A 15268-nucleotide genomic window follows, 5' to 3' on the forward strand; every position below is an offset into this window, starting at 1 on the left:
GGCAGAACCGCTCCACCACATCTCAACATGAGCAGAGACACCGAAACAAACGTCTCGCTAGAGGCATACGGTTTCCCAACAGGCCCTGGACAAAATCTGGGACTACGAACTTCAAAGGAAGAGCAGAGCTTCCTTGGCCTCAAGCAGAACGACTACACCGAGCCCCTGTTTCCCACAGTGGCCTCAGTCTGGGGCCATGGAGATAATCTGAAGCCACATTCCGCAGATGGTCACAAACGTCCCTATCAGCAACCGCAATGCAACAGACAGCTGGGATGCAGGAGGCATCCTGATCTCCACTGCTCTGGAAAGTGCTGACATGGGAATGAACCAATGCACAGACCTTCAAAGAGAAAAATTTATGGATGCTTTTATACACATACACAAATATTTTAATATAATGGTAACTGAAATGTTATCCATATTCTTAGTACTGTCATAATTAACTAAAAAGATATTTTTAAAATTTTGTAAAAATGACATATTTTACACATCTTCTATTTACAATTGCAATATACTTAAATGTTATAAAACATCCACTCTGACCTTTAAAATATATGTATATGAGGACTTAGTATTAGATATATTATAATTTATAGCAAACTTAGGGTTTGCTGTGTACCTATCCGTTCAATGGGAATTTCATAATCAGCCTGACTTAATAAAGGCTGCTCGAAACCAAAAAATCGACAACAAAAAAAAGATAAGGAATGTGCAAATACCGGGGCAGGCAAAAAATAAAAAAAATATCAAGCTTGCAGTTTTAAAAAATAACACTGTGAAGACTTCCAATAAATTAAAATCAGAACCCACAAATCCTTTTCCTGGCATTGTCCGTGAACAAATTAATTTTCAGTACTATTAATCTAAAAGGAAAAAAAAACCCCAAACCAAAGAACACCCCCCCCCCCAGCCACCCCAGATCTTCCCAAGGCCGTGTGTTCCCCATGCCGCGGTCAAGCATCAGGATTTGCTGCGGTGGTTGCTGCTGGCACAGACGAGCTGACTCTATTGATGACCCGCGAGTAAGTGCGCTCCATTCCTTGCTGTTTTGCCGAGTCCTCCTTGTATACAATCTTTTCATAAAAGAAGAAAAGAAAAAAAAAAATGCAACAGTGAGAGAGATCTGAATAGTTTGGTGCCTGAAGTGTTCATTGTCTAACCAAGGATTTCCCATTTTTTATTTATTACACAATGATGCTAAGGATCTGACAGAGGAAAAGGACCTTTGCCTGGGGACACAGAATTGACCAGAGGCTGCAGTGAGAGGGATGACTTCCTCTGAGCTGGGGGGATAAATGGAGCTGGGGTCACTGGCTTCTGCCAAGCGGTGCTTCATGGGGTTCCCTGAACTGTGTTTCTCTAACAACTCTCACACAAACACAACTGACAAGTCACCTACATCTTGTAAATTCAGCAGGCACCTGCACTAGCACCTACTGACCGTGGTAGAGACAGGTCCCAGCTCTGCCCACTCAGTCATTTGGGGCATGGAGCATCCCCACTGAGCTTCACACACATGGCAGCTGAAAAAATGTGTCCGTCAGCGGGGTTTGGACCAATCGCCAGGCTGAGGCTGCAGGCAGAGCTGCACTCTCAGGGAGGAGCAGTGGCAAAAGCTTCTTCCGCCCTGTCCTGCGTATAGGCTTTAGCAAGAAGGAAGGTTTCTTTTGGTAATAGCTATTTTTCCTACTTCTATAAACAGACTGAAAACCTGCCTTCTTCCGTGGGGCGCTATGTTGAAGCATTCACAGCAGAGACGTGGGCCATCCCCACTGACCAACACAGCCATCAGCGGTGGAAGAGAAACGTCCCCCATTCACAAAGCTCCAGGTGCACGTAATCTTACGCCATCAGCCCCCAGTGAGCCCTGGTCAGGGTTGCTCCCTGGCAGCACCCAGCGAAGCCGGGAGAGCTGCAAGGAGAGCAGGGCAGCGCGGCGGAACGCAGGCAGGCTGCGGCACACGCTGTCTGCCCAGACTGCTGACTCGCCCAGCTGTGACTCAAATCCAACGCTCTCCAGGGCCGTCGGAAGAAGAGAGCTTGGGGCAGCTGCTGTTGCGCTGGGCTGTGCCAGTCCTGCCGAACCGTGGGCATCTGGGCTTGCACACTCTCCACTGGGGCCTCGGCCTGGCGTACAGCCACGAGCAGTGTGCTGGGCAGGTCTGTAAGAAGGGGACCATACTCATGGGACAAGGGGGCTTGGCTTAATCAGTACCTTTCTATGCCATTTGTCCCCGGCCCTTCCGTCTGGCCGCTTTTGCTACTACTGGCGCATGCTTTTGCATTAGGAGGCTCTTGTCGAGCTGCCCCACTGAGCTCCCCAAGTTCACAACTAGGGTCCTAAAGAACATGCATCTCAACACTGCTCATGGACAATATATCACACACATACCTTGTCTTTTTTTTTTTTTTTTAACTCCCTGAGCAAGGGACTCATTAGACATGAAGCTAAACAAACATACCAAGTAGAAAAACCATCAAGTGAGGGAAGTACATGACATTAAAAGAAAAAAGTAGATGTAAGAAAAATGAACATACCACTTTTGGCTATGGTATTGAGGGAAATGTTAGACAGGGAAGAAGAGAAGCTGTATAAGCAAGGACCATGACAGAGCTGTCAGAAAAGAAAAACAAAACAAAACAAAACAAGAGAAAAACATATGGTGATGAAAGAGTCACTGTCAGTGGGTAAGCAAACAAAACCTTCTTGAATGCAATAGAAAATATGGCAAATCTTACTGGTGTAAAGCACACAGCACAGTTACAAAAGAGCCTCAAGCTTTCCAACTGTGAGATAAATATTGCAGCCACAGTTTACAGCATGTGATCTCTCTGAAGCACTGCTCTGCTCAGAAGTAGGGAGTTCACGCATTCATTGCAAGAGGAGTAGAGTTTTCCCAAAAAGCCACGTTGCCTGGAAAACTGGGCTGTCGCTTATAAGGCTGGCCCACAGGGCTACAAGTGGGAGACTGGTTTTCAGTGTGGACTTTCAAATTCAGATGGGTTTGGTTAAACAGTTGACGATTTTTACTTTTGCAGGATGAACTCTTAACTTTACATATGAACATTGTTACGTACAAGTAATTTTGTATTATTTAGTCTTTTTGTTTACATAAAGATAACTCAGAGCTCACTGACAAATACAGGTGTGAGTATTTAATAGAACTCACCAAATATTTTATGAATGCTGAAACTCATGGGATGCTCATACGTCACTTAAGTTGACCATACATTTTCCATTTTTGTGGGGAACAGGGGGAACAGTAGTACACACAAGACATATGGTACTGCCTATGCATATTGGCTGGATAGCCAAAATAACTTCCACGAGAGAGGCGTAAACATTAAGTAACAAATGATACCCTTAATACTTACATACTTAATATAACAAACAGTGATAAATATTAGTTATGATAAGATTATTGGAATGCTTGATGTTCACAAATCTTTACACACCTAAAGAGGAACGGAGCACAAGTCACAGAACAGCAGCCAGGACTGAGCTGGACCCCCATCTGGCATACACCCAGCCTTCAAAGCAATTATGCAGCTTTACACCCTGTGAAAAACTAGCTCAATTCCACAGGAAGTATAACAATGGGCCAAAAATTCTGGTAAATCCTTATTCTCCTCACACGTGAAGATGAATAATACAGCATGGTCTAATGGGGTGCCAATTAGACATTCCCGTGAGATGCCATCACTGATACCAATGGTTAAACAAAGTAACTGTGCACAAATAGTGCTTATGTGCACTATAGGCACCTGGAAATGCAGTGCAACTGCTACAGAATGTCTCAGATGCAATCTAAGGTGGCCTACACACAAGCATGCAGAGAAATAATTAAGCATGATTTACTTTGCACTTTAGTATGCGGAATCACTCAATATTTCAATTAGAACAGAAAACATAATAAAAAACATCTGCATAGACACAGCAATAGAATAGCTGTAAGTGTGCACTGAAGTCCAGTTCAGTATTTTGGGATGCATTTCATATAACGTAGCCGTGCACGCTCATCCTTCTGAAGCTGCCAAAGGCTGAACTACATGGCATGTATTTTGACAGTGTACTTAAATATAAAAAAACATAAACAAGAAATAACTCTTGCTCTGAAAGCTGAATACAAATAGAAACTATAACAATACCTCCTCCAGTTACAAGCTAGGTCTTAAAGGCAATTTAGTGTTTTAATTAAATATATCACAGCTGTAGGATAAAGCAAGCAAAGCATAAACCACTAGTTTAACTGATTATCTTTCTATGCCTCTAGACCTCAGTCTGCATTTAGCCTCATGAACATTCAACTCTTCGGTATGTAGCAAGACAGGTAGAAGACAAATCTTTGTTGATCAACCAGATTCATTATATATAATACAGCTGGATTTGAAAAAGGCGTCTGTGTGGAGGAGTAAACTATATTTTCTCGGTGACTGTTGCACTACCAGGTTTTGCTTCTAGTATTTTGCTCTACAGCTTCATTTGTTACTAGAAGACACAATTAGCCACCCTCATTCAGCCCAACCAGCACGAAAATAGATGATCTAACCTGTTCATTCATAACTGCAGAAAGCTCGCTGAGCATATCCTTATAATGAGACTTCATCTCTCCCTGATACTCAAATTGGTCCTCCTTAATAAGGCGTTCGTTGACATCAAGAGCATGTCCACATGCTTCGGCAAATTGCCTACGAGCACAAAACCACAAAGAACAACCATACAAATTTTGTAGTAATGAACCCCCCCACACACACACACATTACTGTACCTCTTCTCCCCCTTGCAAATCACACCTTGTTAGAAGTGAATTTCAGAACTCATCCTCAGATCAAAAGGAACATAGGCTACTAGGTGCCCTGGGTTCAGCTGGGATAAAGTTAATTTTCACAGGAACCTGGGAGAGGGCACAGCCGGGACAGCTGACCTGAACTAGCCCAGGAGCTATTCCATACCGTGTGCCATCGTGCTCAGTATATAACTGGGGAGCGGGCTGGGGGGGTTCTCTCTCGCTCGGCTTTCGGGGGGGAAGTGGCGGAACGTCGGGTTCTGGGTGGTGAGCAGTTGCACTGTGCATCACTCCTTTTGTATATTCTTTTATTAGTACCGTTGGTGTAACTTCTCTTTTTGTGTTGCCCCAGTAAATTGTCCTTATCTCAACCCACAAGGTTCCCTTTTTTTTTTTTCTTTTCTCCTTTCTGATTCTTCTCCCCATACCACCGGAGGGGGGCGGGGAGGAGTGAGTGAGCCGCTGCACGGTCCTTCCTTACCGGCTGGGCTGAAACCATGACACTAGGATAGGCCAAAACTTCAGTAAATGTTTTCTTGGGAATGACTTGTAAGATAGGGTAAATGCAGATGTAAATTAGCTTGGTTCAATTCAGCCTGATTTCATGTCACACCTACTCATGCTACTCATACTATGCAGAGGGTGGAAAGTCTAAACTTAATGTTTACCTGAAGATTTCCTTCAAAAGCTTAACTTGATTATCAGGATATCTCTTAGCATTTGTTTCTTCAAGAAAAGCTCGAGCATAGGCCATTGGTCCAGCATTTACCTGGGGGAAAAACACATAGCTTAAGTGCAGAGAACAAGCAGTTTGTTGTCTTTCTCTCTTGTGTTTCAAGGCTTGGGGACTGGCCTCAGGCAACCGAGCCTGTGTGAGGAACATCACCTCACTCCTCTTGTCACCTGGATGAAACCTGAAGAGTTTTACTAAAGAAAAGGGAGCTGGTCAGCCTTGCACAAACTGCAGATCTCTGCCGGCCATTGAAAGTCCTCAGCTAGTTAACCATCTAGAAAGCTGTATGTCTGAAGACATTTTAACGAGGGCACCAGAAATACACGCACCTCTCACCAATCCCAACTTTTCTAAATAGGACATGACAAAACCAATCCTATCAAAACTCCCCTTAAAGTATCTGCACACTTGGCTGTGTGATGGGCTGTATTCTTAAGTGACACGATGGACGTGTTAGAAAGGTCTTAATGTATATTTAGAGAAGATTTGACTAAAATAGTTATATTTGCACATAAGTCGAGCAGTCATCAACATCAGTGGAAAACTTTCAATTTCCTTAAATTTTTAGAGTGGGTTCCAAAAGCATTGGAACACAAGACATGACCAGAAATATAAAATAGACAAAATGTGTCTGGAATGACAAAAATAAAAATAAATATTTAGGTAGATGCATTTTGAAAAAAGCAGAAAAAGGCGCAAATTGTCATTACCTTGACACTGACACTTCCTTGGAGTTTGAGCTGCAGTCGGATCATGTCCACTTCTTCCATTGTGCAAAGCTGATTGAGCTCTGAGACTTTTTTGGACATCTCATCAATCGCTACTTCAATAGGATTCAGCTCTGTGCTGGTTTGGCTTATGACTTGAATACGCTTCTTCACGTAGGGAAACAAGTGACTGGCTACTCAAAAGCAAGAAACTTATCAGACAAACTCACCCAGCAAGAGAGTATCTAAGAAAGCAAAACTATTAAGTCAAAGAATGAACTTTTAACTTTGTCAACCTCTTTATCAATTCATACAAATTAAGTTTTAATCACCCATTGAGCAAAAGTGACGCAGGTCTAAATTGAATTTTGATATACCTGGCACTGGAAGAGCACTTCCTTTTGAATTCACCACTGTTTGCTACAGAGTTCTGTCACAGCCACATGGCAAAAAGCTCTCACTGCTCAGATTTTAGAACCCACAGATTTCTCCTTCTGAGTTAAAGCACCAAATAAGCCCATACCGAACTTCAAACAGCTCAAAACATCCTATCAAACATGTTTCAAGTTAGAGGCGGGAGCCTCTAGTTTAGCTCAGTTGGGTATTGCTCACCCACAGATAAACTACTATTAAAACATCATCCTTAGAGAAGTAAGGAGTTACTTTTAGTATTCAACCCAAATACTGCTATGGGAGATGACAGAGGAATTATTCATCGTTAAAACCCCTTCCTTCCAGTCAAGGCCTTTTCCCGGATCTCAGAGAGTCTGGCAAAGGTACCGTTATGGCGCGTTAAAAGTCTGATCTAAGCTAACACTCTTTTCCTGATGGCCCCACACACTTTGGAAGGCCTCCCGAACTCTGCCAGTCAGCTCCAGCTTACAGGGTGGCTGTCTCCTTGGAGAGCAGGACACCCAGGGCTTCCAGAGCTGGAAGCACGAGTACCAGGCAGGGCAGAGCCAGCGGTCCGCAGACCGCAGCCGGACTGCACTTGTCCTCTGTGCAACCCAGGCAGCAGGCTCTGGAGCAGAGATGCTGAGTGGGCACCGATCCAGCCACCCAGTACCTCTGCGCGAGCACAATTAACTTCCATTGGTCTTCCAGTCGCACCGGTAAGCCTTGCTTTCTTCTCAAACTATAAGCACTTCTTTTTAGGGAGAAAGCAAATGAAAATATGTGACTTTATCAAAGCGGGGGGGGAGGGGGGAGTGGGGGGAAGGGGAAAAAGAAAAAAGAAAAAGATGTTTCTTTTACAGAAAAGGACTGAGGTAAGGCAGGTGCCAGAGGGAAAAGCAGGGGAGAAGAGAAGGTCATCGAATTCCCACCCAATGCCGAAGACGGAGCCAGGCTGAGAGTGGTGGGAGCTGACAAGAGCATGTAATAACCTAGGGAAAATATTCTGCTGGAAGAACATCCCTCTCTGTTTTTGCCAGACATAACTTAATAGCTGCACTTTCAAGTCCGTGAAACTACCTGCTTCAGTACAGATCGCAAAACACCTACTGCTGCTCAAGCACTTAAAAAAACCACACACAAGCTACTCCTCCTTTCTTCTTCTTACAAGCAAAGCTATGTCATGTAACAAGATGCCCTCAGACAACCAGTACCTCTTTCCCTGACTTGCCAGAACAAAACTTTTAGGCGACTACGCCTGTACTGTAAGCAGCTTTCTTCACTTTGCCCTTTGGGAGAAGCAGACGCACTGAAGTTGGTGGGGAACTGGATTTTCTGTCACTCAGGAGACTTTGCTGTGAACATTGGCCTCCCTGCTCACAGCTGCCCATGAGAACAACGTCTCCATCTCAGACAGTTTCTCATACTCCCAGCCAAAATTCAGGCAGTTCAAGTTTCAGTACTAGTTTCACGAAGGATTCCTCTTAAAAAGAGATATCAATCACGGTAAGGAACTAAACATTTTCTGTTTAACATGACTCAGTAAGAAAGACATATCTAGGGCTCCTGACTTTTCTGTCTTAAAACACTGATTGTGCCCAATGAGATGAAATCTTACCTCTCACTTTAAAAAATTCTATATAATGTACCTTACTCCCATTTTGAACAAAAGTTAGTATCTGAGTTTTACTCTTCTTACTCTTCTTAGCAGAATAGGCACCTACTTTGCTTTTTGACTTGTTTACTATTAAAAGAACAATGGTTCTGAGTGCTAAGCTGCCTCCAGCAGAACCACTCCCAAATTACATCACTGCAAGAACAGTTAAGATGTCAATAATGAGGAAAAATAAGACAGCTGATGACTCTACAAATGAAAAGAACTTTCCCTAGGACAGTCAGCAGGATTGTAAGAAACACATACTTTGCCAATGGACACACTTAAAAGATGACTTATTCTGCATAACGTGCTGTGCCCACTGACTGCAGAAAATCTGGCACATGAAACACACTGCTGGGCTTAACTGGCAAAGGTGGGACGGGAGGGGGGAAACAGCCTGAGCAAACGTACTTGTCAGGATTGTGCGCCTCTTGCACTGCTCTTCTACACCTCCGTGCTTTTTTCCTGAGAGTGTGAAAGGTGTTTCAAACACAAAACGGTTGATGTTGTGATGCATTTCAAAGTCGGTCTTTCGATCTTCGGCTTCTTTCTCTTCAAAGAAAGGCGTGACATATGTCACCTGGATATAGGCATATTTTGGATCCAGGTCTTTGGGATTGACCTGTGTAACAGTGGCAAATGTAATAAAATTCTGTTAAGTGTGATGAGCTTCCAAGGCATCCATTATATTTCTGATGCTTTTATCTATCATAGCAATACTGATTAAAACTGAGACGTCCAAATGTAATATCCGGACCACAGATTAATACAAAGATATTTAACCAAAAGGCCTCTAAGAACAGTGAGACTTTTGAACATAGCCATTGGCAACAGTGGATGAAAGCTAAATGAGAGAGAAAACAACCTGCTTCCGCATTGCAGTAAGCAACTGCATGCTCTCTGCAGGCATATGCTAGAATATGCTCTCTTCCCACTGACTGTGATGCCCTGCTATAACATTGTCGTTTCCATACAGCACCTGCCACACTATAAAGTGAGGGTCTTTTTTTGGTTGTAAAACTAGATCACAGTAGTTTACACGTACACTCGGTTCACATTCATTGAAAACACAGCTCCCCAAACATGAAGCGTGCAGTCAGTTCTCCCCCTTGTGCAAAAACTGCGTGTCTTCCGTACCTTGTTGGAATCCTGGATGATCTTCACATTATCTATTCCAAACTTGTCTGCATAAAGTTTCATCAGCCTTTGAGAGATCTCAGACAAGCCGGTTAATTTGGGTTCTTTATAGATATACTCTTTACCTTCCTCTTCTTCAAAAAACCCCTATTTGGAAAGAAACAGAAGGATACAGTGAACACAACAGGCAGGGGAAAGCCTAAACAAGGAGCTTACATCAGAAATCAAGGTTGCCCATATACCCACCAGAGCATCCAGTATGCCATTTCCAGCACCTAAGTTAAAAGCTTACCTCTCTCCACTCCTAGCAGACACATGCCTAGAGGTCTGCATTTATACTGGTCTGGTATCTCTGAAGTTACCCAGGAACTAACTCATACACATTTATTCATGTAAGAGGCCTAGCTGTTTAAAAAGTTCAAGTGCTTTCTTCAGAATGCTGATGTGGGCATGATGGAAAAACCCTAATGAGTTAAAAATTGGACATTAAAGTTCTTTAAATTTTAATCATTTGGTTAAATTAACTATTTTGGAAGCACTATGCTAACAGAACATGAGTGTAACAGCTGTTTGCTGGATGCCTAGGCCAGCTGGGGTGCATGCAGCATGTCACCTCCAGCACATCCCATCTGGGAGCCACGTGTGCAGGCAAAGGCTGGACACTGTGCAAGGCACTGCTGCCTGCGGCGATTGCGTGGGGCACTCCTGCCCACAGTGATGCGTGGGGCCATGGCATGCGAAGCACCTGTGAACTGGTCTGCATCTGTTCAGGGCAGCTGAAGAGGAACTCTGGTGGCATCTTGAAAGGTCATATGGAATTGCAGCATTTTCAGAGACAATTAGTAAATGATTTACACTTGAAAAGAAAAAAAAAAAAGACACACAGACTGTGCTTCTTTACAAAAAAGCTCCATGTTGTTAAGGTCATTTACTTATTACACTGGATGGACTTGGCAGAGCTTTAGTAAAAGGCTCTATTGAAGAGCTGAACAAGAACCTGCCAGGCTTCAGAAGAAATGCCAACCTCAGAAAATTAACACAATGTTGCGTCACGTATGGGTGAGGCACTCAACTGCTACATGATGAACATGTACATCAACACTCTGGGAGAAGCTCTGCCAGCTGAGGAGAAGCAGCAAGTGCCCCATTAACAAGGACTGATTTATCCCAACACCATGAGCAGCACCAGCCCTCATCCTAGGATTTCATATGCTGCTGATGAAATCTGGCAGTGTTAACCGCTGCAGCTGCACCCAAAGCCTCCTCCTTTCACCTTAATGCAAAGTGACCCAGAGGAAAATACCTGAAGCTGTGGGGATAAAGGGGAAAAGGCAGATAACGTTAATGATGTCAGACCCAAGGCCCTTTAAACTTAACACCATGTGGCTTGGACAGCTAGTTCTACAGTATGGCTGGGCAAACTGCCATCTGTTGAAAAACAGAGAAGCACAAATGAATGAAGTAAAGAGATAACCTCCAAAATCTCTTTGGAAGGTACTCATGCAAAATCCAGCTTTTTCATGTGGAAGTATATTTCAACTTAGGCCACTAAAATTATTTGCTAGGCAAATCTCCACAGAATTAAAATAAATTAGCTGTAAATTTCAATGTCTGTTTAGGAAAAAAATCTCTATGCTTTATTTCAATAAGGATTAACAAATACATGTATCTCTGGCTTCTCCTTCAGTAAGGACAAGGCGCAATAAAATTGTCTTTTAATTTGGCAAGTGCCAAGAGCACTGTGGGCATTACTGAAAACCAATGACTAATAGCAGCAACAGCCGCTTGCCTGATAGTATCTTAATCAGTCTCACAGTGACATTCTAACATTGCACAATTTTTAACAGTATTATCAATTAAACTCCATAGGCATATGAAGAACTTCACAGGTAATTAAAGAACAGATCTAGAGCTCAAAAGCTGACACCCTATACACATTTACTGAGCTGGGCAGGCAATTGACTTTCTGTTGATTTCAGTAAGAAAAGGATTGCGGGATCATAACCTGGTTTCTGATCTTCTTTCCACTCAAGCAAAACTGCTTTATGGGGGAAAACCTCATTAGTTTCATGCAACCATATTTAAACATGCTACTCAGGATTACTTCTGCCAAAACCCATCTGTTTTCTGTTACTATTCAGTGTTTTCAACAAAACCCCCATGTTTTCAAAATTAATCACATAGGAAGCTAGAATATAGTTTATGCTCTTATAACACTGATTCTGTGTATGTTTGCACACTGGAACACAGTGCAAACGTGTTTATACGTAAGTGCCAAACCTCTGTGCTGATGCTGCATGGCACACTAAGATGATATGTGTTAATAGTTTTGCTTAAAAAAAAAAAAAAAACCTGAAAACAAAAAACTAACAGATTTAGTCTTTTCTCTAATGCAAGAGAGATCATTTAAGTACATATTCCCTACAGTATTTCAGCTGACAAGTGACAAGCAGAAGTTAATTATGAGCTATAAATAATTGTGTCTGCCATATGCTATACGTCTGGCAAAGACTACTGAAAGTAAGATTAAATACTTTTCAGGAGGCAAATATCCTCTAGTTTCAGGATTTTAAAATATTAAGCAGCCAAGGCTACATTATCAATGCACATCCCTAGATTATTTTCATACTGGCTGGTTTTGCCGTGCAAGGACAACACAGTCTTACAGATGAAAATTATTACACGGAGCAGCCGAATGTACTGGAAGGGAGACAACCTCCCAGACAGCATGTTACTGGTTTCCACTGAGCTCTGATGTGCTGAGAGTCAAGTTGTGACTGGGCATTGTCACCGTGGGAGTGCTGGAAAGGCCCTTCTTCCTCCCCGTACGCCCTCAGACACAGTCCTTAGAGCTCACAGTAAATCAGACTCTTCTCTGCCCTTTGCTAGAAGAATACACACCATCCCCACAGCCAGTGTGCCAAGGTAGAGCCTTGTGCTTTACTTGCCAAGAATTAGCATCTAATGGATCCTTCCCTGTCTGTATCAAGTGAACATCTCCTCCTATGGTGAGTGAGTGTGTTGTACTCTTTGATAAGGAAGCTATAGCTATTTTATCACATTTGGAAAAGGGGACAAATCTCCTGCTCTTCAGACATAAACCCGCATCAGTTTACTCCTGTGAAAATCTGCCCTCCAACTTCTACAGCTTCTTGCACTGATAGGAGAACAAAACCTCAGCTCTACCTTTACCTAACACTGCTCTGAAAACAAGTCTTGAATATCTTTGCTTATCAGCACAATAGGAGTTCTCAGCTATTCAATATATTTAATATTTTTTTGGTTTTAATTCAAGAAAAATATTGACTTCTCAAAATACTCATCTATGAATAACATCATAAGCACTGGCTAGTGTGGCCACTTGATGGTGCAATGAGATGTTGTCATCAAAGGCCCTTAACAGAATTTGCAGTCTAAAACAACAGCTGCCATGAGATCCAGCTCTCTGAGCTGGCAAATAAAGCTCTCTGGCAAAAACAACCGACTACATCCTCCCTAAGGACTACATTCATTCAAACCATCCTTCCAGTGGGTCCCTGCAGAATGCAGTAACCAAATACTGTCTCCGTCTTTGCATGAAGAAGAACGGTTTTCAGGTGCAGCTGCAGATTTTCTTTTTCTGCTAAGAACCCCCCAAGTTCTCCCTGCAAACAGTATTTGCAGTATTCTTTTGTCCTTTAATCTGCTTTCTCTGCAGTTTTTGTTTCAGTTAAGGAACAGCAGCACTCCATTTTTACAAAACGTATATATGTATATATTTATTATTGATACAATTGATAAAAATGTTTAATGAATAAGTGCATAGGTGTAATAATACATTTTTTATGCGTGTGTGCTTACACATGTATCTACCCACAGGTATTTTATAGAACAGTGTATGTGTAAGACTGAAAAGGAATCCCGTACCTGCATACTGAGTTTCCTTCTGTGGCATTTCCTTTGTAGTGGCCTAAGCAAAGCGATTCATATTGCTTTACACTGGTTTAACTGCGTAATACTAGTAAAACCTGCAACCATTAGCTTCTGGGAGGAAGTGTGCAAGGTCTGCCAGAAGCACAAAAACAGGGAATTGCTTTTAATGTTTTAAATTAATTGGGCACTGAGACTGCTTTCAGCATGGAGGCCTGCAATACTCTTGGCTACAGAAGGACCAAAAGGCCCCATACCTTTCCAGCTGCACAGCCAAAATGGAAGCAAGTGGCACATGGGTAAAAGGGACTGACGGAAATAAAGAAGGAAAACTTTTCAAGGGAAAAATATGCAGGTACAACCAGTATGTGGGAACAGACTGTTCTCTCTGTCTCTCCTTCCAGGTCAAGCTTCATCTGTAGCTCCCACACCTGCCGTGGTGCTTTGTGTACTGGTAAGCCCTCCTTAATCAGTTCTACACACCCACCCCTATTTACCTCAGTAAATGAGGCAGAAGTAATGCTTGTGGGAATGATCTACCTTTAATTATTTGCCCTGTGCCGTACACTTTTGTCACTATGCCTCTGTAAGGAGCAATACAGAGCAGTCCCACTTTCTACCACATAACATCTCTCCTGCAAAAAGAAAGGAGGAAGCTGTGCTTGTTTGCATTTAGACCTCAGTGTCCGGGGGCACCAGGGAACAGACCGAGCAATACACAGCTATGAAAAGGTCATACGCTTTAGAGCATTAAAGCTGTTTAAATGAAGTTGCCCTTGTGGCACTGGCAGCTGAAAAGTCATTGCACTGTAACAGAGATTTTAACGCAGTTCAGCAGAACTGCTGCAGATAAACTACCCACTTACAAGTAGCTGCCTCTGGGAGAGCCCTGGCAAGAAGCTGCAAGTAGGAGAGTCCTATTTCCCCCTCCACTGCCCTCATTTTGAGGAAGGTCAGGCTTTAGGAAAACTCTACCCTTCCTCAGGTGCAGGTGGCTTTCTCCTTGCACTTGGCAAGGTCAGCTTTGCTAATCTGTATGAAGAGCCAGGGCTTGCCATTTCCCTCTGACTTCCAATTTGCTTGCTCCTACAAGGGACTACCAGGAAGGTGGCCGCACCCTGCCCAGAGTGCTCCAGTTACCATTGCCATAGATCGCAGACTGACACAACAGCCTTCCTCTTTGGAGCTGCTGCACAGGCCAGGAAAGCAGGCTTGCATTCAAACAGCGTTAATGCTACGCCAAGTTTTTCAACGGAGGAAGAAAGGGTCCAATCCCGCTCCCAGTGAAGCTGAGAGAAAAACTTCCACTGAGATGAGATGACGCAGCATTGGGCCCCACGATGCACACACAACATGGCGACAGATACAGCTTGGTAATTCCGGTAACTGAACAAACAAAAGTTAGTTTGCAGGATGCAACAATGAATGAAACGACATTATTTCATCTGCCACCAACCAAAGAATCGAGAGCATGGGAAAGTTAATGTTAAGTAACAGTACAGGGAAGGATGAAGGACATGTGAGGAGAATTATACAAAACATGCAAAAGAACTAGACTTACCACAGCCTTGAATAAGATCAAAAGGAGAAAAGAGCAAATTTCTGCATTAAAATCTAATTAGCAAACAGAATGATTCACATCAATCTGTTGTATACACACCGTATTATTTTAAAGGAAATTGTGTGCTTGCCAAAACCAGGTCTTAAAGGAACATGCTGGATTGCTACACTGGTTTGTAGTGGAAGAAAGCACAGAATAATGCTTTGAGGATGCTGAAGCACAGCAGAGGGAATAAAACTACTCTACAGTATATTGCACGGAATCAGAGGTCGCCTGAAAGCAGAAGTCAGAGTCGGCGAGAAACATCAAAACACCTACTGCATACTGCTCTGCTTTAAGCTCTATTAGAGGAGAGCACCATATCTCAAAGATGTCTTATCT

The 15268-nt window shown here is 42.9% G+C and overlaps 1 protein-coding gene across 1 annotated transcript in view; it reads right to left on the reverse strand.

Annotated features, from left to right (window-relative positions):
• Window positions 1-375: 375 nt before the first annotated feature.
• The window catches only part of DOCK10 (dedicator of cytokinesis 10), a 137597-nt gene continuing 122704 nt past the window's right edge, over window positions 376-15268 (reverse strand). The window contains exons 51-56 of the mRNA XM_010568290.1: window positions 9418-9564; window positions 8692-8902; window positions 6234-6424; window positions 5459-5559; window positions 4554-4692; window positions 376-1076 (exon numbers count right to left, since the gene is read on the reverse strand). Coding sequence (XP_010566592.1) covers window positions 957-1076; window positions 4554-4692; window positions 5459-5559; window positions 6234-6424; window positions 8692-8902; window positions 9418-9564 — 909 coding nt within the window. The 3' untranslated portion in view covers window positions 376-956. The remainder of the gene's footprint in view (window positions 1077-4553; window positions 4693-5458; window positions 5560-6233; window positions 6425-8691; window positions 8903-9417; window positions 9565-15268) is intronic.

This window comes from Haliaeetus leucocephalus, unplaced genomic scaffold, assembly GCF_000737465.1.
Source record: "Haliaeetus leucocephalus isolate CR32 unplaced genomic scaffold, Haliaeetus_leucocephalus-4.0 Scaffold240, whole genome shotgun sequence".
In the NCBI taxonomy this organism is placed as follows: Eukaryota; Metazoa; Chordata; class Aves; order Accipitriformes; family Accipitridae; genus Haliaeetus; species Haliaeetus leucocephalus.